The sequence below is a fragment of the Danio aesculapii genome, chromosome 7 (assembly GCF_903798145.1).
Source record: "Danio aesculapii chromosome 7, fDanAes4.1, whole genome shotgun sequence".
In the NCBI taxonomy this organism is placed as follows: domain Eukaryota; kingdom Metazoa; phylum Chordata; class Actinopteri; order Cypriniformes; family Danionidae; genus Danio; species Danio aesculapii.
This window is the reverse complement of record NC_079441.1, coordinates 40,392,078-40,418,288: the sequence shown is the minus strand read 5'-3', so window position 1 is coordinate 40,418,288 and position 26,211 is coordinate 40,392,078. Positions and strand designations below refer to the sequence as shown.

General features: G+C 36.8%; 1 protein-coding gene across 1 annotated transcript in view; it reads left to right on the top strand.

The window, feature by feature from the left end:
- The window catches only part of plxdc2b (plexin domain containing 2b), a 118,468-nt gene that overhangs the window by 44,024 nt on the left and 48,233 nt on the right, over window positions 1–26,211 (top strand). The window contains exons 2-4 of the mRNA XM_056461956.1: window positions 11,636–11,838; window positions 19,726–19,872; window positions 24,427–24,496. Of these exons, the coding sequence (XP_056317931.1) occupies window positions 11,636–11,838; window positions 19,726–19,872; window positions 24,427–24,496 (420 nt within the window). The remainder of the gene's footprint in view (window positions 1–11,635; window positions 11,839–19,725; window positions 19,873–24,426; window positions 24,497–26,211) is intronic.

Here is a 26,211-nt window from a genome sequence, read left to right as displayed (position 1 = left end):
GGGGGGGGGGGGGGGGTCTCTCCACACCACCACCAGTGTGCAGCATCCACTTGGAGAATGCAGCGGCAGGCCAGCTATTGGTGTAGTGGAGAGACAGTGATAGAGCCAATTCAGTGAATGGAGATGATTGGGAGGCCATGATAGGTAATGGCCAATGGAAGGAATTTGACCAGGACACTGGGGTTACACCCTTGATCTTTACAAGAAGTGCCATGGGATTTTTAATGACCACAGAGAGCCAGGACCTCGGTTTAATGTCCATTCAAAATATGCAACTCTGGCTCATTACAGATACGTACCCAGATCTACATTTCTGGGGAAAGCAAAATACGTAACCGGAGGTACGTCTGCTTGCAGTTTTTGTTTTTTGCAAATCCACCAGAGGTCACTGTGTACACTTTTTGATGATCTCAAATATCTCTCACACTCCTCGCAAAAATCCACCTAAGGGTGCAATATATATTTCATTTGACCAGGTCAGCTTACTGTCGACTTACTGACTGACCCACCCACCCCCTTCCCTAAACCCAACCAATAGTGTTTTCAAAAGCAATCTAGAAAAAACTGTCGCGTCCACTTGATTTCACCATGTTTTTAGCCTGTTGTTTGTTTATTTATTTTTTGCTTTTGTTTTACCTGGTTTCTGGAACCTTCGTTCTAGAGGTCTGCATTCCCACTGTTGTCCCGCTGTGAGAAGCAGGACCTGACCAGATTTCTTGCGGCATAAAAATAAATTTCCCAATAAAAAGCAGTAGCGGTCAGTAACTCTGGTGTAATTTGAACAGAAGCTGGCAGGCTAACAATATAGTGTTTCCAAGTCCCGACGTTATTCCAGGAACAGCATATTTGTGATTTCCTTATTTTTATTGAGCACCCATACAGCAAGTGCTCGTGACTGTTACACATGCTGAACGATGACCAGTGCTTTCTGCATGTGTTTTTTTTTCCGCACAGTCTATGCGTGCATCATCTGCATAACGGTCCTCAAAGCGGGCTTTACAAATGTAAAAAAATTGTCCCATGCAGACCTCTACTTTGGTCCTTCGTGTTCTTCATTTGGTCAACTCTGCTCTGCGGCGAGCTATTGGGCAAAATGGTAACGCCATAAAAGCAGTGTACACAGATGTAAGGGGTCAGCTGGTAGCACGAAAAGGAACAGAAGTCTGCGTCATACCACCCCATAGCTTTAGTTTTAAAGACGAAATACAGCCAGATGTACCTCTGGCTATATAATTTACACTCTCCAGAAATGTAGACGGGTATGTATCCACAATGAGCATGTGTTAGAAATATGGTGCTTACTGACAGTATAACGTCCCTTTCACTATACTTGGGCATCAAGACCCACAGAGACCACAGGATGAGCACCCCCTGCTGGCACCTAAAAACCACTTTCAACCGCAACCTAGTTTTCCCATGTGGTCTCCTATCCAGGCTCAGCCCTGCTTAGCTTTAGTGAGTAACCAGTCTTGGGCTGCAGGTTGATATGGCTGTGACTACAATACTTAAAAGTGGGTTACAATATTACAAGTGTAGAATTTTGTTGTAGTTTTTAATTATTGACAGTCAGCTATTTTATATTCTGCTTTGCATTTTTCAATGCATTACTAACATCACTAAACCAGACATTTGTTTTATAAGTTAACCAAATATTCGCAGAGATTCAGCAGTTTTTTTTCAGACGCCTTTGCCAGTCATGCCAGTCAGTGAAAAAAAGTAACCGTGGCCCTGTTTGCAGGTATTAATATTCATTTTTTCGTCAATCTGATGCAACTTTTATTATTTATACAGGACATTAAAATGCAATTAAAAGTTTCAAATCAATTAAACTCAATTTATAAAAGGGGCTAGCCTATTTTATGCATTAAATATAACTAATTTCCTTTATTTCTGACTAGACCATGCATTTTAGACTATTTTACAATTGTAATATGTGCATATGCTTTTTTTAAATAACATTCGTTTAACAAATATTTTAGCACATCGAAAGTAATTAAGTGACCTGTTTTTTTTTTATTAAAACCTTTATGCAAAAGGATCAGAGGATAAATTATCGTAGGATAAACGTATCTTATGGAAAAACACCAATTGACGGGCTCTGCTTTCGGTTTTAAAAGAATCAAGCAGCTTTAAAAAATATAATTTGCTGAAGAGAAATGACAAGAAAAAAAGAAAGAAAAAGATTAAATATATAGGGACTGTTAAAAGAACATTTCTCTTTAATATATTCTTTCGACTCCGAAACATCAGCTAAGATTATGATGAATGACGGAGTTTCTCTATTGCCTGCTTCAGCAGTGCGTCCCGGTCTATGAACGAGGAGACGAGAGAATGCGCTGTTTAGTTTCGGCTTGATATATTTAAATAAAAACTAACACCGAACTGCTTTTAACGCTTAAACTAAAATGCACAACTCTTGTTGGTTGCACCCGCGGGATGCCCAATGAACCAAACGCGCCATTATTTTAATTCTATATTCGTGAAGAATGAGCCATGAGATTGAGATTTTTGAAGGTGCTCTCTGGCGAAGTTCCTGGCAGAGTAGCGAGTGAAAAAATGTGCATAAAGAAATTGGACAAGAGGAATAACATTTTAAATTATATAACAAGCATCGTATTCTTTCTAATCCTCGCCCAGTTTTAATACAAGTTGTGTTTTTTTAATGTTTGTGGCTGGGAAGTTTATTAAGAATATATTTATAATTATATATAATTAAATAAATACATAATTATATATATATATATATATATATATATATATATATATATATATATATATATATATATATATATATATATATATATATACAGAGAGAGAGAGAGAGAGAGAGAGAGAGAGAGAGCAAAAAATTATTTTTATTATACTTTTAGTGATCTGCTTAAGGTAGGTCAATTTATTTTTTTTGCTTTTGATGAAGCAGCATTCAACTTAAGCTCTTTAGACCATGCCCCTGACCGTTTCTCAGTGTTTCGCCGCAATATATTTAAATAAATTATTTATTTAGGCATATTTTCATTATTAATTTATTTTCATTATTCGTTTATTATTATGTACAATAATTCAGACATAAAATAAGATAGTAAAATATAATCAACAACGAAAATGTAAAGAAAAACATAAATAAAAACATAAATGAAAAAGTCTTGTCTTAGTCCTATCAAAACGGCAAACACTAAAAGCAGGCTAAAAGACTGCTTTATTTATTTATTTAAGAATACTTATTTGTATTGAATGTGTGTGTCATGTTAGTTGTCTTTTATTTCTTCAATTCCAAAACGAGTCCTCTGTGCACTTAAAAAGTTTACAATAAAGTGTGTTAACACATTTTAAATGATTAATGAAGGACTTATAATGCTTTGACTTATTGTTTAATATCATTTACAAGCACAGTAGCATATTTAAAGCTGCTGTAAAGGCTATTTCTTTCCGTTCGCATCCCGTCCCTTTGCGCCCCCTGGCGGCTTTTTCACAAACTGCGGTCTTACACTAAAAACAGAGCAGCAGTTATTTCAAACGGCGGCGGTATAAGCCCCGGCGGTAATAGTCACTTTGAACTCTCACCTACTGTATATATATATATATATATTTACTTCATGGTTCTGGACTTTACTTTAAAAGCCACACACTTTTGTGAAACATGAGCAGAACTAATACATTTTTGACTAAATGGTTATTGGAAGCCATGTGAATATGAAATAAATTAAATGTGACAGTTTATATAAGGATGGTTTTACCAACCACTTAAAAAGAAATTTATTCTGCTCATGTTTTATTAAAGTGCCATAGTCTGAGCATTTCTCTATACCGTAAAACCAGTATCAAGCATCACAGTTCTATTGTGAATAAATGTTTTCTCTCTTGCCGTAGACAGCAAGGTACCCAACTCTAGAAATCCAGAAACCAAAGAACAGCATGCGTTCACAAGCGATGTGCATTGATGTATCTCCCCAGATGCCCGTGCACATGACTTCCTCGGTCTGAAGCAAAGCATAGGCCCTGTACTGACACTGATAAGAAAACTGTTAATTATTGTCCCTTTTTTGTTTAATGTGCACACAAACATATTCTCATAACTCAAACACTCAAATTGAATCGTTGAATGCATATGGTGTGTTTTGAGAAAGCATCACTGTTAAAACCTCCTCTAAGAAGCTTTATTTTTAAGAGCTTATCTTATAAAAAATGGATGATGTGATCATTGATCAAGCTGTGAACATATCATTCTCCCACATGCTGAGGTATTTGTATGTATCCTGACTCCTGAGTTCAGATGACGTGTTCCAGCATGCTTTACCTCCAGTAAAATTACACCCTGTAATACGTCTGCTTCATATAGTGGCCGGACACAGAGTAAGCCAATCAATCAGACTACTCCAGGCTTCTAGAGCTAGATGTCTGCTCTGTATGTTGGAGTGCTCTGTAATGGTTTTGAACTTTAAAGTGCCCTGTGAGTGGTTTTGAACCCCATAACCTCATCCCACACCCAAACTCCTTGCTTTTTTTTTTTGTTTTTTACCTCAGATTACTTCTTGCACTCTGAGTGTTTTCTTTTGTTCCAGCACAGTGACTCAAGTTAAATGCATGTGGTCTATTAACTTTTGTTTTGGCATTTTTCCTTTTGTTCTCTCCCTCTGGTTGTCCTCCTCACATTAATTAAGAGTAATATATCAGTCATTGTGATTGTTTTAGACATGACTGAACGGAAATTCACATTTGTGGGTAAATTTTCCTCCCCCTTACTTTTTTATGTGCATACTTTGTGAGACACAAAGAAGAGTTTTCCTTCCTCTGCTTTCTTCAGAATTTGATGTGATTATATGATGACCATACCAACATGTATTTTTTGTTTTTATTGATTCTTCTTTTATGAAAAAAACATTCGAATATTAGGTAAACGTCAGTGGAGATATTTCCTACCATCAAAAAGATCAAAATTGCTATTTTTATTAGTAATATGCATTAAGAACTTAACTTAAACACTTTCATTGTCTTATAATATGCATTTATTTTTATCTAATTATCCCATATGATTTGGGACTCCCATATGATTTGGTCAGCGATTCATTTGTTCCCCCTCTTTTGCGTGGGGCTGATCTGTGCTGATTGGTCCGATGACCCAGTCTCTTGTGATTTGTCGACTGGGTTCATCGCGAGACAGAGAGAAACGCCAAGCATGGTTATGAAGTATCCAGCACAGAGTATATGTGTGAACCCAATCCAGGAATGCAATAAAGCAATGCAGTTAAACACCAGCTACTCTTAAACCTAACCCCAAGTAATTACAATGACACACATTCAGTTTTAATCCACACAGTGGCAAAAATGTAACTATTTTAAAAATTGACCATGCGTGTGAGAAATAGCTAATGGTGGCTTTACCAAAGGCAAACGGCAGAGGATCGCGAGTTCAGAAACACATTTAAACCAGTAAAGGAAGAAGCACCCATCGTACACAATATGTGAATAGCCCATAAAGATTTAACCTGAGAGATACAGTACAAGCACTGATCTGTAATAGATACATGATTACAAGCAGCGCAATCACAAGTTACAACACATAATTAAATACATATTTTGCAAACTACAGAAACCGAGGCAACAATTTTAATTACACTTACATGTTATGATCCGGAGGAAGAAGAAACTGGTCCATATGAACTGTAACAGTTACTGATAAAGTTTCTGTCAAACTCTGACAAAGTCCCATACATAATAATCTCTGCTGCTCCTTCCTTTAATAGCAAACGGCTGACGAATCCTGCATTGCAGCATAGGTTATTGTATCAATTATCAGAAAAATGACAGGAACAAACACAGCACTAGGTTGGATATACTGTGGTATTGTTGTGAAAATGAACTTTAATCCTTTATTCCCTGCAGCTAAATCTGTCAGTGATCGTCATCTTTGTGTCATGATCAGTCCCATGATCCCCTGCGCTCCGCTAGTGACTGAAGGGAAAGGCACGTTCACGTTTTACCGGATCTGGCACTTCATATTTGGTGTTGTACTGTATCGAGGATGTTCAAGAAAGAAATCTGAACCCAACATGATTCATTTATTTGACTCTTGACTCTGCTGTCCTTGAGGTGGGATACGGGTAGGTGTAGGGACAGGTTTGGTGGTATGGGTAGGTGTAAGGGTGGCTTAAGGTGTAAGGGATCATTAACAGTGTAATTAAAAATCTAAATACAGAATTGTAAGAATACAGATGTAATTACATGCAGGTATTTAATCAATCAGAAGTACAAAATAAAAACCATGTATTTACATACTGTAGTAAGCACATCGTAACAAATGATTAAGTTCAGTGTAAGTACATATTAGTTAGGGTCGCTTAATATAAAAGGGGGACCTGAAGTTTTAATATAATGTAAGTTGTAAAAACTTGTGGTTCAACTTCAAAATTCAAGGTAGCATTTTTCTTCTACAGTGTATTTTCCAAGTGTTTTTTTTACACTTAATTTTTTATAGTGTTATCCTATTGTCTTGTTTTTTTTCTTTTTTTTTAAGTTTTGTGTTTAAGAGATTTAGTGGCAGCATGGGAATATATAACTTGATGTTCATTCATTCATGCACTTCTTAAAAGCTGAAAAGAAAGCCATACCTTCCACTTTGCCACTCGAATGCAAAAACAAGCAAAAAGCGAAGGAAATGTGGGACTGGATTTAGTGTGTCTGCAGAAAGAAAGCACAAGTAGAAGAGAAAGACAGATCCTGTCCCTGCTGCGGTGGCTTTTCAAAGCATGTCACGAGCAGACACTGATTTCCACTCAGCCACAATAAAAGTCACTGACAGCCGCCTCTCTAAATCCTCATTGACCTGTTATGTATAATGGGCTTTACAGAAAGACTTGGCTCTGAGGATCTTTTCTCACAATCGACAGTTTAAAGGAGGAACAGTATACCATCATGACATGCAAACAAAACTGCGTTCTGCAAGTTGTGCAGTTTTCTCCTTTTCATTCTCACTTGGATTGTTTAGCAGTACAAAGAATAGACTAGATGCCAGACTAGAAGTGATGTGTGCTGGGATTATCAAAGCAATACATCTGCATACGATTGAGTACTGGAAACAGTCATCTAATGGTACCAGAAAGGTTTGGAGAATTTTAACTAAGGAGTCATTTACACTATAACGTTTTCAACCTAAAATGGGATTTTTTTTTTGCTGGTTTGCCAGTTCATTTACACCAGTGGTTCCCAAAGTGTTGGTCAGGACCCCCTGCGGGGTTGCGAGACAATAAGGGGGGGGGGGGGGGGGTCGCTCGGTGATTTTCAAAAATATCATACCTGTATATGTTATTAAACCATTAGAATTACCATATTTTATCCATAACCTACAGAAGATAAAAATTGTATTTAATAGTAACATTAAAAAACAACATGCAAATAAAAAGCCATCAGCCTTTCAATTTTTTTTCCATTGGATCGGGACCCCTGGGGTTATTACCCTAGATCAGGGCTATTCAATTAGATTGTCATGAGGGTCAGTTCATGAAACGCATCCCAAATGAGGGGCCAGAGAGGTATGACTTGCAATATTAGTGATGTTAAAATGTTAATATATTGTATTTTGAACTACATAACATCAGTGCATTGTACAATGTGGCTTTTTACAAACATATTCAAAATGTTGTATTTCAAAGCACAAGAAAATCAGTGCATAGCTCAAGTAGGCTTCTTCTACATTCAAACACATTCATATGTTATGTTTTAAACTGCGTAACAATTAGGGATGCAACGATTATAGATTTTGGTTGTACGATTATAGTCTGAAGAATAATCATGGTTTCATGGTTATCACGTTTATTATGCATTTATTAAACATTTATTTATGAAAACACTACTAATTTAGAAAATCACATGAAAACTACTTATATTTTAAAGTGTTGATTATTGCTGCTCAGTAACCAAATACAGCTCAAAATATGAATAAAACATAAACAAGTCCATTTCTTTCTTTGGACTTAAAAATAAGTGAAAAAAGTTTTTGATTTAAACATGTGATAATTTTATTTTCAATGAAAATAAATGATAGAACAATGAATAAATAAATAAAAATAAGAATAAATTAAAAATAGTATTTGTCTAATGTTAATTTAAGCTTTATATTAGCAAAGAATTTAAATGAACTGTTTTTATCATCTGCGTTCATACATACATAATCATTTAAATATTTTTAATATCTCGTCTAACATTTCTTTTGTTTACATTGCACTGTAAGCCAAGCACAACAGGACGCGAGTGCGTCGGTCTGCTCTACGAGCCGTGCATGCACCGCTACCAATATGCGCACTTCTCCATTGGAAATAATGAACTTGCGCGCGGAAAATACGCAATATGTGAACGGCCTGCTGCTATAGTTAATCCAATGTGCGTGCGTATTAGTCTCGGTATAAGCTTGAAACTTTAAACTAGCAAACAGTTGACATAACTTTTAGTTGCAGCAGTTTTGTTCCGTGTAACAGAAACGTGGCGTTGAGAAGCCTTTATGATTGATCAACTGCAATGAATTAAAGTGCGGTTAATAGTGAAATCGGCTAATCATTGCATTCATATTAATGATATCAGTGCAAAGGCCTTTTCTACAAACATATCCAAATGTTTTCGGCTGCTCACGCCACTCTCTCGTTTAATGTCAGGTGACCCACGCTCTGCACAGCCTTCAACTGCAGCTCGTGCTGTATTAAACAGACGTACATCACTTCATAAATATAGCGGCCATTTTTCGACTGAAATAAGTTTTTTTTATGTCTTGGTCACACTATTTGGAGGGCTGGAACAAATTGCCTCGGGGGCAGGGTTCGGCCCGCGGGCTGCCAATTGAATAACCCTGCCCTAGATTAAAAACACAGCAATATTGTTAGTTGCAGCAGATTGATTATAGGGCACAATGTTAAACTTTGACACCTTTACAGCACCTACATACATTAAAAATAAAGGCCACAAGTGAACATAGAGGATGATCTCCAAGTGGCGGCATCCAAAATTAAATCAAGAATAGTCTTGTGCTGTAAACATTGTGCCCACCATTCTCATTAAGTGGGGTTCATATTAAATAAAACAAATGGATAATGACTTGCACTTTTTTTGTGTTGTCAATAATCTTGTTTATGTAGTTCCTATTGGTGTGTGTGCACCATCATGTGCAATGTTTGTATGTTTATAATCACATCCAAGCATAGTAGGGGTCGTGAGTCACTGGAATTGATATTTTGGGGGTTGTGAGCTAAAAAGTTTGGAAGCTAGGGACTAAAAACACATACAGTAAATCTGAAAACAGTCATCGTCATGTCCAACATTCTGTTATTAATATTATTATTATTAACTATCAATGAGCAGCAAATTAGGGGTTTAACAAAACAAAGGTTATTAATAGTGAGAATTGAACCCTAAAGTACTAAATAAAGTGTGACCATGCAAGACGTATTGCAAAATATTGTACTGTTGAGCATAGCACTAGCAAATAGTACAGAAGTTGAACAATTAAACGAAAAATAACACTATACAGTGTTCACTTTATGAATTAAGTAATTAATATATGTTAAAGTGCTATGGTTTATTTTATACAACAGTTCTGACTCGTTCTAGAATCTGATGTATTTATATCACAGTAATCTGGTAGTGTTCGCTTTGCTTTAGCGTTTTGTAAGTTAAGTTACTGTGATATCCTGATTGCAACAGAGAAATATTCTGTAGATTGATGGTATTTAATGTCGTTCAGCCTTTTAATCTTAAAATGTCAGCAAAATCACCTGTTTTGTCATCATTTTAGACATTACGCTAGAGAATCATTCAAACACTAGCTCTAAAGTGACGTTTGTGAAGTAGCAATGGTTTCTGCTGTTCTGATGTCAGCTGCAGATGTGAAGGAATGGCAGAAGAAAATAGTCCCTCATACAAAATGATTTTTAGACTCTCGTGTTTGATTTTCTTTTTTATATACACGATTATGCCATCAAACTGTTGTATAAACTCAATATTACACTTTTAGCAGTACGATATGACTGTTGCCTGTGGCCTCGAGCCAACGCACGTCTCCCACCAGTGCTAATATACGGTCATATTGCATATTGCACATACATCTGATTCTGAATGTGTTAAATTCACTTGGAATGTTTAGCCCCGATAATAAATATATGTAGTCTATTTTGACTTTGATTTGAGAAATCTTTGTCTCCAAGTTAAACATTTATAACATTAAACGCATATCTTAAGATAAGGAATTAAATATATTTTAAGTCCAAGAAACAGGAAAACACAAAGTGAGTGAGTGAGGAAGGCTGTGAGATCTAGTTCAGGCAAGAGGAGCTTCTGCATACTAATGGACAAGTGTTTATGTACAGGACTAACCCTGTACACTATAATGAGAACTACATGGAGAGTGGAGAATTGGTCTGTGGTGCGTGACTTGTGGCTGAGCTATCATAGTAAGATGCATTGTTCTTGAAATAAAATATGTAATGACAAGTGTTTCCTGAACTTAGAGATCCATCATTTCAAACATGTTAGTTAACATCATAAATTGCAATGAAATTCAATTCTAATTACTTTTGTAAACAAATCATAAAACGTCTTACAATAACTAATCTCATGTTTCCTAATCTCATATACAAAACTGAAATATTACCATAGAGTAACATTTCATTTATTTGTTGTCTTTTTTTTTTTGACGTTATATTCAAAACACTGCAGAAATGTTTTGGATAGAGATAGACCTACTTTTAAAATATAAATGAATTATTAAGGCTCAAACTACTTCTGCTGCTTTCTTCTATTGATGTCAGCCACTAAAAACACCAAAATTCTGGCTAAACTTGGACTATTGTAGTTTAGATTAGGTGGGTGTTTGGAGGACACTAACCCACATTCCTGGGTGATTCATTGGTCTCACTTTTTGTTTCTTCTTTTCGCCCTTCTTTTTGTTTAGTCTGCTCAGTCACATTATGAAGTGCTTGTGGTGATTCACATTTTGGCCGTTCAGCTGTTCCCAGTTCCAGCAAACTCATTCCCATCATCGCTCACATCTTTATTTCCAATGAGAGGACTAGAGAGCAAAGTAAATAAAAGATTTAATTAAACTCTGATCACATGAATCCTGATTTGCATAGGAATTTGACAGCCCTGTGCACGTGGTAGTGGCTTAATAAAAGAAAGTGATTAGGCACATATAAAGAGTGATACACAGACCATAGAAGAAGAAAGCAGATGGCTCTCTTGGCACGCAGTTGAAACCGTTTCTTCACCTTTTCAACCTTGACTGTAAAAGAAGCCATTCAACGAATGTATTATTGTAACACTATCTCTGTTTAACGATAAACCAAGTGTCAAGAGTGCAGCATACCATCTGCTCTTAAACAGGCTCATATGAAACAAAACCAGCCTTTCTCATGGCTGAGCGGGTGAGGGAGTATAAAGCATTTACATGGGTCTATGTAATTGTATGAAAATACATAAACGTGTGGGTGATGTTTCAGTCTGGATTGAATTTGATGTAATAGAGCAGTCAAATTGATTCTCAAGACCTCTGGAGATCTTTTGATGAGGGAAAACTGTGTATGTTATAAAGAAATATGAAGCATTTCTTAGCATTGTGCAATTTTAAAATGCGCCCATGTTGCTTTGTGTCATGCAGGAGCTGCTTATTCAATTCCTCAGGGATGGTCAGATGACGCTGATGTCACAGTAGAGCTGCTCAGGAGGAGACGCTGGCTTCTGATGGAGCCTCTACCGATGGAGACTAACAAAGCCAGTCAGGACGGTTTGAAGCTCGAGTCTCAGGATTCACCCAGAATACTGGCTGATGACGATGGAGGAGACAACAGCTCCCAAATTATGGTAAGTTTGGGGAAATTTTTCATTTTAAAAATAAAAATATTTTATTTTATTTTGTTTTATTTTATAAATGCACTTTGAATAGGAAATGTTGCATGAGCTGCAAATCAGCATATTTGAAGGATCATGTGACACTGAAGACTAGAGTAATGGAGCTGAAAATTCAGTTTCGCCATCACAGGAGTAAATTACATTTTAAAATTATTATAAGTGAATTAGACCGTTTCTCTCTCACTCAAACACACACACACACACACACACACACACACATGCACACACACGTACAGAATCTCTAAATTAGAACACAGCAGCGTGAAAAAAGGTGAAGTTAATTTACTGTGAAAGGGAATTTGGAAAAGAGTCAGAGATTTCAGCTCAGGTTTGTTCCTGGTGAAATGACCTGTATTAAAATATACATAAAAATGTTAATCCACAGTAAGGCTTAATATGAACCAACCAGGACTGGCATGAAATTCAGCAGGGTATACATGAGAGGCCTTGAGATGGATTGAGAGGCTTCTGGCTGCTGTCAGTCAATCAGCTCTGGAGTTGTTGTGTTTGTAGGGAGATGCTGGTGTGCTGGTTTCCCTACCAGCTTTCTTAACTAGCTTAAAGTAATAGTTCATCTTAATGAAAGAGATATTTCTGTCATTGTTTACTCATCCTCATGTCATGTTATATCTGTTGTTCTTCCATCCCAGGCTCATTGGAAATATGTACACCAGCCTACATTTTTGCAGCTTTTCAGATGCCAAATCCACTATATGCAGTGGTCCTCAACCTTTTTATTACCGCGGACCGGTCAACGCTTGACAATTTTACCCGGGACTAGGGGAGGGGTGGGGGTGGGGGTGGTATGGGTTGGCGGACGTTCGTAGGTTACTAGGCGACCATCAATCGTTTTGGATGGCAAGCTGACAAAACATTGCTGTCACTCTGATACAAGTTTTATTTATGGAGAAAACACTGACAATGGGTGTTCTGTGTTTGTCAAAAATAATTATTTATTCATTCATTTTCTTTTCGGCTTAGTCCCTTTATTATTCTGGGGTTGCCACTGCGGAATGTCCAGCATATGTTTTACGCAGCAGATGCCCTTCCATCCACAACCCATCACTGGGAAATACCCATACACTTCCATTCACACACATACACTACGGACCATTTTTAAGCTTACCCAATACACCTATAGCACATGTCTTTGGACTTGTGGGAGAAACCAGAGCACCCGAAGGAAACCCACACAAACATGGGGAGAACATGCAAACTCAACACAGAAATGCCAATTGACCCAGCCGAGGCTCGAACCACTGAACTTCTTGCTGTGAGGCGAGAGCGCTACCAACTGCGCATTTGTGCTGCCCCTGAGATAATAAGTCTACCGAAATGTGTATATTCCATACAATCTGAAGTTGATCGGTCAGTGCTTAACACGTAACTCGCGGTGCGCTCCTGGTCAGCACTGTGCTTCATTCCACTGTGTGCACCTGGAAGGCGGCCAAGCCGTGCACCTCCATTGGATATAATAAACCAGCACAAACTCTAGAAAAGACATGATATGCAAAAGGCCGCCGTCATTTGGGATCTCCAGCAGTTGATCTTCTTGCACAGACATGCTGGATTCACCTGATTTGTTGACAAATGGGTTGCGGATCCATTCCTTGGCAGTTTGTGGGTCCTTCACTGGACCATTTCCCCTTAGCAAAAAAAACTTTCCAAAGATGTCTGTATCTTACCCATTTTGCTGCTTGTGGGTTAAATATTGGCGCTCAAGTGACCGAGATGTAAGTGAGAGAATACGGTCATTTTTCAAAATAAAAGATTTTTTAACAAAAAAGATCATTCAGAGTCAGATAAAAAATAAAACGGAAATAATTAATGATTTCTTGTGCGGCCCGATACCGATTGGTCCACGGACCGGTACTTAATGGTCCATGGACCGGTACCGGTCCACGGCCTGGTGGTTGAGGACCACTGCACTAGTGGGCACTGTCTACATTTTTTTATGAATCTGAAACTTAGGGTAGTTACTTAGGGTATTTATTTAACAACAAGGGACAGTGTACATTAATCAACATTCCCCAAAAATGTAAATGTACCCAAATTAGCCCAAAAGTTTTCATTAGTGGTATGTTTGCCAGATGTTAACGGCCTGTACCAATAAAAATACAAATTCAACTATAAAATATAAACAATACTCAAATGAATGAAAACAACAACAACAATATCAAAAAACCTAGTGTTCTAAAGCATGGAAATACCATAATATGTTTGCAGATATTTAAGAAACATGCCAAGTGAACACTTGTTTATCTGAAAAACAATGCTGAAGTCAGATATTCTGCTTTGAAAATGTCCATTACAATTATACAATTATGTTTCAGCACCTGGGCTGCCTTGGTGGAAAACCGCATATTTTATTCAGCCAGTCAGGAAGGCTCACAAAGCATGCGTCCATGACTGAAATGTGACCTCCGGTGAACAGTAGCCAACTCTGAAATGAGACGCAGATTCCAGAGTTCCACATGGAGTTTATTAATTAGCAAATGATATAAATATTATGAATGTAAACATTAGGTGAGCAGGAATTTAACGACAGAAATTTAAATACAGCCATTCAGAAGCACAGAATGTGCACTCATTTATGAAATGGTAAGGTTTATGATCAAATTAATACATATTAAACCTCTTTAACATTAGTAAATGTACATGCTGAATCACTGATATGTGTTGGTTTGCATTATTTCACAGTTCTAAAGGTCATTTTCAAATGGTTTATATTTTATTTTCAAGATCTGAGGTGAACTATCTGCTTCTGTTTTTTAGTAGTATGGCAATAAATGTCTTGTAAAGTGTCGTTCAAATTCACCTTGTTGGCATTTAACACTAAATAAAGTACATGAGGTGTACCTGAGGTGATCATTGTCATCAAGCTGTTTGTTGTTCAGCTGCAAACAATAGAAACCATTTCTAAAATATAAATTTCAGATGTTGGTTAGGACAAAAATTAAAAATATTCCTTCTATCAGGTGCCGCTGCTTTTATTTTGAACTCTATTTAAATCAGGCTTTAGGCTTGATAGTCAGACTCGCTCCTGTTGCCCCTTAATCTGGCAACCTGCTCTTGCTTGTGTTTTGATCCAGGAATGCAATATCTAGTTCATCCACTGGTTGTCAAACTTACATACTGCACTTTTAAAATAGGTAGAAGGCGGGGCTTGTCTAAAACCAGCAACCTAAACCCAACCAATAGTGTTTTCAGAAGCAAACAAGTAAAGAATGCAATGCAGCCATATAGTTTTACCTAGATTTGACCTATTTTGAGGAATCACTGTATTCGATTACAAATTGAGACACCGTTAAGTTGTTTTGAGGTATTTGTTTGGTGTCTTGAAAGTAATCCTTTATTCATAAACAATATGTACATCATTAATGGCATTATTGGGAAAAGGAACAACAGCTGGCTTCACACTGCCCCGTAGCGTTCATTTAACTTAGAAAGTGCAGTCACGCATATGTTCAAGTACATTTTTGGAGATTCACAAAAATGTAGGCTAAAGCACGTATTTCCAATGAGCCTGTGTTGCAGCTCCTTTCTTCTGTGGAACATAAAAGAAGACCAGCAGTCATCACCAAATCAACAGCACTCTTTGGTATATCATCTTTTGTAAATAAAAAATCCATTTAAGGATATTCTTATATATATTCTGAGATGGTCTTAATGGATGGACTATTATACATTTTTATTCAAACTAATTACAGTATATTAAAGCAGTTGTACACTGACCAGTGTGGTAATTACATACATGTACTTATGAAAAAATCACTAGATGATTAATGTGCACACGTTTTCAGCACTGAAATATTTTCCACAAAAGGAGTTCTTCAAAGCTTTGTGAATCTATACAGTTTGTACTTGCTAATTTTTATGTCCGCTGGCTGTTTTCTTTGATGTTGTTTTACAAGGCCTGTTCGATGGAGTTTCTGTGTTTGAACTCCTACCAGCTTCTGTATACAAACACATTCCTGTATAAACACACATCTGCCAGGTGGATCATTTATTTCACACACGACAGAGTGCTTGGCATTTTACATTTTGTTTCTTTCAAAGGCCTGAATTTCTATTGCTCTTTATGGCATGGCTTTAGGCTTTAGTCTAGGTTTTTAGATCTTAGTTTGCTTTCAGCCTATGTGGTTTTCTTCATACTTTGAGAGATTAAATTGTCAAAGAATACAAACTTTATATTCAGCTTTACTTAATCCTTGTGTTTGGATTGTTGGTGTAATTTTCCTAGTGTGGGTTTGGGTTAAACTAAGTCCAACTAGGTTCAGTAAAATCACCACAAATCACACTGTAAAACATATTAAAAAAAAAAACTGAAACAAAAGCAAAGTCATTAAGTATTTGTACCACTCACACATTACTCTGTAAATAATTTAAAATCTGTAGATTTTACAGTAACATACCAGCAGCCGTGGTTGCCAGAATTTTACTTTAAAAATATAGTAAGGACATTTCTAAATCTACAGTAAACTCCTGTACCTACATTGTTACTACACAAAACACCTCCAAAAACAGGTGATGTTCAGAGTCACATGACACAAACTAATTTTCACAAGCAGATAAATATACTAATATAGAGAAGGCACTTAGTGTCATTTATACAACTACTTAGCATATATACATTATACAAAAACTTTATTTATTAGTATTAGAAGTAACTTTAAGATAGTAAAATACAAACAAGAAACAGTAATGTCAGCAAAAAAACCTTAAAGTTTTACACTCATTAATTTAATGTAACTGGCTATTGTCATGAATAGATCAGGGTTGGGTTGGAGATAAACTCTGCAGGAAAGTTAATCTCACAGGCTGTATTTGAGGATCTCATATATAAATAAGGTTACTAGCAACTGACCAAGCATGTGAATGGTTACAAACTCAAAATTATCTTCATCCCAACTCACAAGTTTAATCACTGAGGAGCTATGGAGATTTTTTTTTTGCAGATGTCCCCATGAGAAACAATTACTGCTGAAATTGCATTTGCCGCTAGAGCTTTAGAACAAAAATACACCACAAATATAACTCAACATAACAGTACTCATATAGTTTCGTTCAGAATTTCTCATTGCCATAAAAGGAATAATATGATGGTTCAGAAATCTATACGGTATGATCAAATATTTTTATCCTCCTAGAGTTTTACACACAGCCTTACTTGTTCAGCAAACAAAAATACACTAACTGGTCACTTTATTAGGTACACCTGTCCAACTGCTCGTTAACGCAAATTTCTAATCAGCCGATTAAATGGCAGCAACTCAATGCATTTAGGCATGTACACAAAGTAGAAAACTCAATGCATTTAGACATGTAGTCAAGACAATCTGCTGCAGTTCAATCCGAGCATCAGAATGGGGAAGAAAGGTGATTTAAGTGACTTTAAATATGGCATAGTTGTTGGTGCCAGGCGGGCTGGTCTGAGGATTTCAGAAACTGCTGATCTACTGGGATTTTCACTCACAATCATCTCTAGGGTTTATAGAGAATGGGCCGAAAAAGAGAAAATATCCAGTGAGCGGCAGTTCTGAGGGCGCAAATGCCTTGTTGATGCCAGAGGTCAGAGGAGAATGGTCAAACTGGTTCCGGCTGATAGAAAGGCAACAGTAACTCGAATAACCACTAGTAACAAGCGAAGTATGCAAATCTGAAGGTACAACACGTCAAGCCTTGAGGCGGATGGGCTACAGCAGCAGAAGACCACACTAGGTGCCACTCCTGTCAGCTAAGAACAGGAAACTGGGGCTACAATTTGCACAGGCTCACCAAAATTGGACAATAGAAGATTGAAGATATCCAGCAGGATAACGCGCCATGTCATAAAGCGTGAATCAACTCAGACTGGTTTCTTGAACATGACAATGAGTTCACTGTACTTAAAAGGCCTCCACAGTAACCAGCTCTCAATCCAATAGAGCACCTTTGGGATGTGGTGGAACGGGAGATTCACATCATGGATGTGCAGCCGACAAATCTGCAGCAACTGCATGAGGCTATCATGTCAATATGGACCAAAATCTCTGAGGAATATTTACTGTACCTTGTTGAATCTATGCCATGAAAGATAAAGGCAGTCCTGAAAGCAAAAGGGGGTCCAACCCAGTACTAGTTAGGTGCACTGTAATTTTTAATGCTCTGGAAACTTACTATGAAATTGGAATTTATTGAGGACACCATGGTTATTATTGCATCTTTATTGGGGAAAATAAGACAATGTATTAAAGATGTTTAATTTTGATAAAAGTTTGGCATCCCATTTATTGACAACAATAAAAAGATTCACAACGCCAACTAGACAGACATTTTGTTCATGATTTTACCTCATCATATACTCTATACTTTAACAACCAGACAAAGCAGTTTAGCGGTTGTGGAAAAAACTATTAAGGAATTCGGTCACAGTAGGAATTGTTTTCCTTTCCACCGTGTTTAAAGTTTATGGCCTCCCCAACTCCAGGCTTCAAACTCTTCCCAGTAGTAAATACAACTTGAGAGGCTGTTCACTGGGTCATTAACCAATAGGTCCTCTTTTTGATTATTCGTTTGCCATTATTCATCATGTCTTGAAATTATGTAGCACATGTGTCTTCAAGGGAACATTTACATTTTTAAAGTTGTATTTGCAGTTGTCTTGACTTAATGGAGAGAACAAAATGGGATTTCAGATTGCTTTAAAGGGTCAGTTCGACCAAAAAAATGTATTACCAAAATAAATGCCCCAAAATATATTTTTACACAATTAAACTTTAGTTTCTTTCTTCTTTTGAACACAAAAAATATATATATTCAGAAGAGTGTTGAAAGCCAGCAGTCACTGACATCAATAGTAGGAAAAAACACACCATGGAAAACAATGTCTGCTGCTTTCTAACATTCTTCAAAATATCTTTCTTGATGTTTAACAGAAGAAAGAAACAGGTTTGGCACTAGTGAAAAAGTATTAATTCTGGTCTGTTTCTAAAACCCACAAGTTTTTAATAACTGGAGCACTGATGACAGTCTTTGTAGAAAATGATTTGCAATGGTCTGCAAATTAAGGGATACAATTTCTGTGAGCTGATTCTCTTTCCATGAGTTGATCAAGCTCTTCTGTTCCTGTCCAAAACGTTATGCTGTTACCAATCAGCAACATTGTCCTGTTTTTTTTTCTTCTGGCTCTCCAAACATTTTCCATCCATTTGCTTGGCAGATGTAACCTGCAGACCTGTTTATGGAGTTTAATGTCACCTTATTGAATGTGACTTGTAAATTCATGTTCCGGCACATCTGTTAGTTTGAATACAGATGTCACATACATGCCCTGGTCTCAATCAACTGTCTACCTCTATCTCAAGTCTTTTTGTCAGCCAGCTGTGTGTTGGTAAATGGAAAACTTGGAACTCGTTTGACCCTTTTGCTTTTTTGATATCATCATATTATCCAGGCCAAGGCTGAAACACCTTTACATGTGCTTCTGATCAATGCTCAGTTCATTATACCCCGTCGTGTCCCTCGTAATTATGTGCTCTTCAATAATAATGCATACAGACAGACAGAGATTGGCTCGGTTTGTTGTAAACATGCCTCTGTGTGCACATTTTTTCATTTGGGAGAGCGTTTGGGTTTGTTATTAATAGTGAAAGACCTGAAATGGTATTTGCTTGTGATGTGATAATCAGAATGGGCTCGTTGCCCCGACTCCAAAAAGCCTGCCATAAACAACTATGGATTGTGTTTTTTATTAAATGGAGAGTTCAGAGGAAAGGGGAAAGTTTTGTCTACTTGCACTACACTACCAGGCTGTTCTTTTGTTGAGAGTAAGTATTATGTCGTTTTATTCCCTTGTAGGAGGACATTGATCATAACTACTACACCTCAAAGACTTATGGTCCCAGTGACCCTATGAGCAGAGAATTATGGGTAAATATTGATCAGATGGACAAGGAGAAGGTGAAGATTCATGGCATCCTGTCTAATACACACAGACAAGCAGCGGTAAGAGAGCATTCATTCACTCATTTATTATCCGTCACACTTCAAAATGTGTTTGTTGTACACTAAAACCCAACAGTCAACTTTATCAAATGAAATGAGTGTAGTCAACTCAAAATGGACTGAAAGTTAATTCTACTCATTTGAAAAGAGTTTTGAACTCAGTGTTGAAGGTAATAATGAGTTAATTAAATGCCTCATTACTTCAACTTAAATAAAGTAAATTCACAGTACTCGTATAGATAAGTTTTTTAACTCAAATCGTTTGTTGCAATCGGTTTCCTCAAATGGTTTGAGTTGCCTTAACTTATTGGGTTTTACAGTACTCAGTTGGTTTGAGTTCACTTTATTTATTGAGTTTTACTGTGCTCAAATTGCTTCATTTACTTAAATGGATTAAGTACAGCGTACCCATTAGGTTAGTTTTTTTAACTTTGTTGCAATCGGTTTCCTCAAATGGTTTGAGTTACCTTAACTTATTGGGTTTAACAGTGTACATTGCGAGATGTCATAGTTGTGCCATAACAAGTGTACATTCATCACAGGGAGAAATAGCCAAAATGGCTATCAAAATGAACATCAATAAATAGCCTACAAACATGCTGAAAACTATTTTGTTGAGTGCACACTTGCTAAGTGACTGAAGTCAGAAATCATAAACAAGTGTATAGTTGATAATAAATTGCTAAGCTTCATCATTAAATGACAAAAATGACATTTATTTTATCATTTTCTCATCCTCCACTTGTTTCAAGCCAGCTTTGAGTTCATTTCTTCTGCTGGACACAAAAGAAAGGGCTTGAAAAATGTTGAAATAAAACTTGTGGCCACACTCAAAAAATAACTCATTGGATGAACTCAATTTAATTGAAGGCAGGATTTCATCCAATAAATTTGTTTATTCATTCATTCATTCATTTTCTTTTCGGCTTAGTCCCTTTATTAATCTGGGGTCGCCGCAGCGGAATGAACAGCCAACTTATCCAGCACATGTTTTACACAGCGGATGCCCTTCCAGCTGCAACCCATGGCAAACAGCCATACACACTCACTCACACTCATACCCTACAGACAATTTAGCCTACCCAATTCACCTGTACCGCATGTCTTTGGACGGTGGGGAAAACAGAGCACCCGGAGGAAACCCATGCAAACGCAGGGAGAACATGCAAACTCCACACAGAAACGCCAACTGACCCAGCCGAGGCTCAAACCAGCAACTTTCTTGCTGTGAGGCGACAGCACTACCTACTGCACCAAAATTGTTTAGCACCAACAAAAAATATATATTTACACAGTTAAATGCAATTGAGTTGGTCCAACATGATTTTATCAAATAAAAGTTTAAATACATTTGTATTTTTATTTAACTTAAACTCAAAGGTCTGATAATATCACGTATGTCTATCATGTGTTGTACATTTCAAAGTCTCTTAGTTTTATTTGAAGTTATCCTAAATGAACCAAAAGAGCCATGTTTAAGCATATTTCATGAGTTATATGTACCGTTGACTGAGACTGATGTCAGAACTCATTTTAGGAGTCATTGATCACTGAGCAAAGCAGCAAACTGCATTTTTGCTTTAATTAAACTGCCAACACCCAAAGCATGGGTGCTTCTGCAAGGTGGTGATCTCAATACTCAAAGAATTACATGAAAATCTTCTAAATCTTCAAACTAAAGTGAAGATTAAACTCTAACTAGTCTTTATATTAACTTTAAACACCTAAGATTACTTTTATTGTTAACATTTTCCCTTTCTTAATCCAGTCCCACGCAAAGCATGCTGGGAACTACAAATCCCCTAACCAGGTAATTGGACCAACACAATTCCTTCATGTTGTCCCAACACAAAACACATAATTTAGCTTAATGATTTACAAATTTAAGTGGACTGAACATAAAACAAGGCATCACGGTTGTGCAGTGGGTAGACCGCTCGCCTTACAGCAAGAAGGTTGCTGGTTTGAGCCTCGGCTGGGTCAGTTGGCGTGTCTGTGTGGAGTTTGCATGTTCTCCCCGAAGTTTTTGTGGGTTTCCTCCGGGTGATTCGGTTTCCCCCAAAAGTTTAAAGACATGTGCCATCCACAGGTAAATTGGGTAGGCTTAATTGTCTGTAGTGTATGTGTGTGAATGGAAGTGTATAGGTGTTTCCCAGTGATGGGTGTCAGCTGGAAGGGCATCCGCTGTCTGAAACATGTGCTGGATAAGTTGCAAGTTAATTTCATTGTGGCGACCACTGATTAATAAAGGGAATAAGCCCGAAAGAAAATGAATGAATGAATGAATGAATAAACAAAACAATTAGCCAAAGAAATTGCAAGAATTGTATTGTTTCAACTCATTTTAAACAAGCATTTTGAACAAGCCGTAGTAATCCTTTTTTGAGTGCATTTACTTTCATACTATTTGTGTTTATTGCTATAGATGTCATTAGCCATGTTTCCTTTTAACTAAACTTATGTGCAAAACTGGAATATTGTGTAGAAAAATGTCAAATAAAACACTGTTTCCATCCAGTGATTCACAGAGAACAAAATTGTCACTTACTGATAAACTGGCACCAAATATCAAAAGGAAAAATGGAATTTTCTGCGGTAGGACAAGCAATTGTGGGCCGTTTTCTTATATAATCAATTATTTGCACTTCAGAAGATGAAACGCAATGAATGAACTGGCTTTTAGAGATGCAAAACCGCTCTGTGGGACCGCAGCTTCTCAAGACTGGGAGACTTTGATGACGGAATTTGGCTAAGGCATTTTAGAATGACCAAAACAACATTTCAGATGTTGTGCAGTGTGGTCAGTCCTAATGCCGTCCCATTGTGCCCCAGTTCCGACATGAAAGTGGATTGTCATTGCACTGTATAAAATGTCAATTTTATACCTTATTTACCTATTAAACTAAAATCACATTGTGTTTTGGATGCAAATGCCTGAATTTATTCAGTAAATGTGTTTCTATTGTGGTTTTTATGCACATCTTGGCATTTCCATTATGCATTTTTGTGCTATAGAGCAAAATGTGCAAAAAAATAAGTTGATGGAAACATTTATTCATTCATTCATTTTCCTTCGGCTTAGTCCCTTTATTTATCTGGGGTCACCACAGTGGAATGAACTACAAACTGCATATGTTTTACACAGCGGATACCCTTTCAGCTGCAACCCAGTACTGGGAAACATCCATTTACACTCTCATATTTACACACATTACGGCCAATTTAGGTTATTCAATTCACCCATAGCGCATGTGTTTGGACTGTGGGGGAAACCGGAGCAGCTGGAGGAAACCCATGTCAACACAGGGAGAACATGCAAACTCCACAGTGAAACGGCAACTGACCCAGGCGGGACTCGAATCAATGACCTTCTTGCTGTGAGGCAACAGTGCTAACCACTGAGCCACCTTGTCATCCCTTGATGGAAACATACTGGTTATAATATCTACCAGTTTCCAGAATTATTCAGTAGATCTTCCTTTGTGTTCAACAGAAGAAAAAAACTCAAATGGGTTTGGAGCAAGTAGAGGACAAGTAAATAATGAGTTAAGTTTCACTTTTAGGTGGGCTATCCCTACACGTAAGTCATGCCAGAATAATGTTTTACCTCACAATAAAGTGTGCTTCTCAACTTAATGTTTTCAACACAAAAAAAGCAGAAAAACACAGTAAAAGTCAAAGGAAAATTACGCAAGATTTAAATTTATAAAGGTGAATCTGTAATTCCTGATGACTTATTTACGCATTTTTAGGAGACAATAAATGTATTTGTCATGCACATCATTCTTTAAAACCTTTGATAATAGTGACAGGCATATTATGCACAGCATAAAGCCTGATATTTGAAAAAATCATAATAGCTGCACTTTTAAAATACTCATTTTCAAATAGTTTGGCGTAGTCTACCCAAAAACACTTATCCGCAGACTATTAAATCAAACCCACAGCTTTCAGCGGTTTGTTTTTTCATGAGTTATATGAAACATTTCTGTTATTATAAATTGTCTTGTCAGAAAAGAAAGAGATTGACAGAAGAGAAAAAAACTCAAAGCAATAGTTCAACAGTTTGGGTTCTGTAAGAGATTAAAAAAACAATAAAACAATAATAATGTTAATAATTATAATAATAATACTGTTCTTTGTTGTTTGGGGATAGGTGTGTATGCTTTTGTGGATTATGAAGGAAACATACTGTACAGTACCAAGTGCTGATCCCTGAGTGCAAATTTCTCAGAAAAATAATCAGATTTTGGTGCATCGCCATCCCATTACTGGAACGGACTTCGATATCCCCACACTGCGCTTTCCAAACAAAAGAAACCACAGCAGACAGGCGCAGCGTAGATTTAGGAGAAAAGTCAAATTTATTAGCAGAGTTATGCTTGCTTTAGTTGACCACAGAATGAGTCCACGGGGTCTGTCTGGATGTACTGTACACTTGTTGTGTGTTTCATTCGCTATTCACCACCTCTCTCTGAGACTATTCGTTTTACATTGATTCTCCTTATTTTTTCACTAACTGCAAGCTAAACTGTGTCTTTTTTTCCTCCCCAGAGGGTCAATCTGTCCTTTGATTTTCCATTCTATGGGCATTTGTTGCGAGAGATCACTGTTGCAACCGGCGGTAAGTAAACGAGGATGAATTGAGCTCAATCGGTGAGGTTACATGAGAGCATCAGCCTGCCTTACTGCGATATGAGTATTATATGGCTGAAGCAGAACATATGATGTAAATGAGCTTGAAGAGGAATCTATAATTGATTGGTTCTTGCTTGTAGGCGTAAGAGCTTGACTGTGAGTCACACTAGTGTTCCTGGGCATCAGGATGTGTTTATCAGCTGTCAGAGGCTCTTCTTAATAATGGCCGACTGTGCGGCTGGAGATATGAGGGCATGTGTGGGGATTTTTATTATGATCGTGGTTCATGTGACTCACTGGCTGCTGGAATGCATCTGAGATGAAGCGGCGGGTGAGAGGGGAAGATAGAGAGAGAAAACCACCATATAATTTCTCCCTATAATTACATCAGCCATCGCTCTGCGGTTATGAACGGTGAAGCATAAGTGATCTAAATTTCCCAGTTTTCCCAGACTCTTTCTGGGGATTGAAAAATCATGCACTGCATCGGTGATAATAAAAGTACTTTTCCTGCCTCACGAATGACTATGTTATATAAAGAAACTGAATTATTAAATTCTGAAGTTCCTTTACTTCAAGTGTCAACTTTTTGACAAAAGTTATTTGTACTACCTCCAACTACCATTGTCTGTGTGAGCCAGACATAATTACAAAAGAAACTCCTTTGGTAACTGGGACAGTGAAGGAGTAAGAGTGCTAAATTTGTCTTTTGACTACCCATTCTAAGATACATTTTTATGATCAAATTGTTTCCGTCTCAGCTGAAAATGCTGTTTTTTATTACATTTTTTTGTTATGTATTATAAAAAACTGAGGTCCAGTTTTTATCTGCACTAAATATAATAGGAGATAATGTAAATAATATCTTAATTATTAAAAAGAGCGTAATAATATCATTATGATAAATATATATATATATATATATATATATATATATTTTTTTTTTTTTATTGTAAACAGTATGTTTCCTTAATACTGTATATAAGGTCAATAACTATGACTGACTTTATATTTAAAGCAATTTAAGAGTAAAATATTGTTAATTTAAAAGTTTTTGACAGTTAAGATTAGCAAATCTGGAGTATACAATGAAACAATTATGAAGTTTTTGATCGAAATATTCTTCTTTTTTATCAGTTATGTTCATGAGGGTAACATCTGATGTTGCTAAATTATTGTTATGCATTCACTTATTGTCATGTGTATTATAATGAGTTTTAGAAATACTTTTTACTCTTTTTTTCGAGTCTCTGCTCAATTATATAAAATATATTCATCATAAAAAACCGAAGATGGTGTTAATTTACATGACATTTAGGCTACCTCAAATATACAGGTATCTACAGACTTGTACAGACTTTGAAACTTTGATATCTAAATATAAAATGAAACATCTGTATTATTGTTAGTCCTGAAAAAGTAACAGTCAATATTTGGAACTAAGCTGTACTTCTCTAAATGAAACCCAACTCATTATTAAAGGGCACCTATTTTACCCCTTTTCAAGATTTAAGATAAGTATTTTATGGTTTTCCCCCTCCACTGTTCCCACATGCCTGTCAGAGTGTGCCTCAATCTCTGGCTGCGTCAGATAAACAGCAGAGTGACAGACATGAAGGAAGCAGATCTCACGTAATGTTTGTAAGAACTTTCCTAAAGATTATTTTAGGTATTTGTTGTGGAGTTAATTCAAGTCTTTCT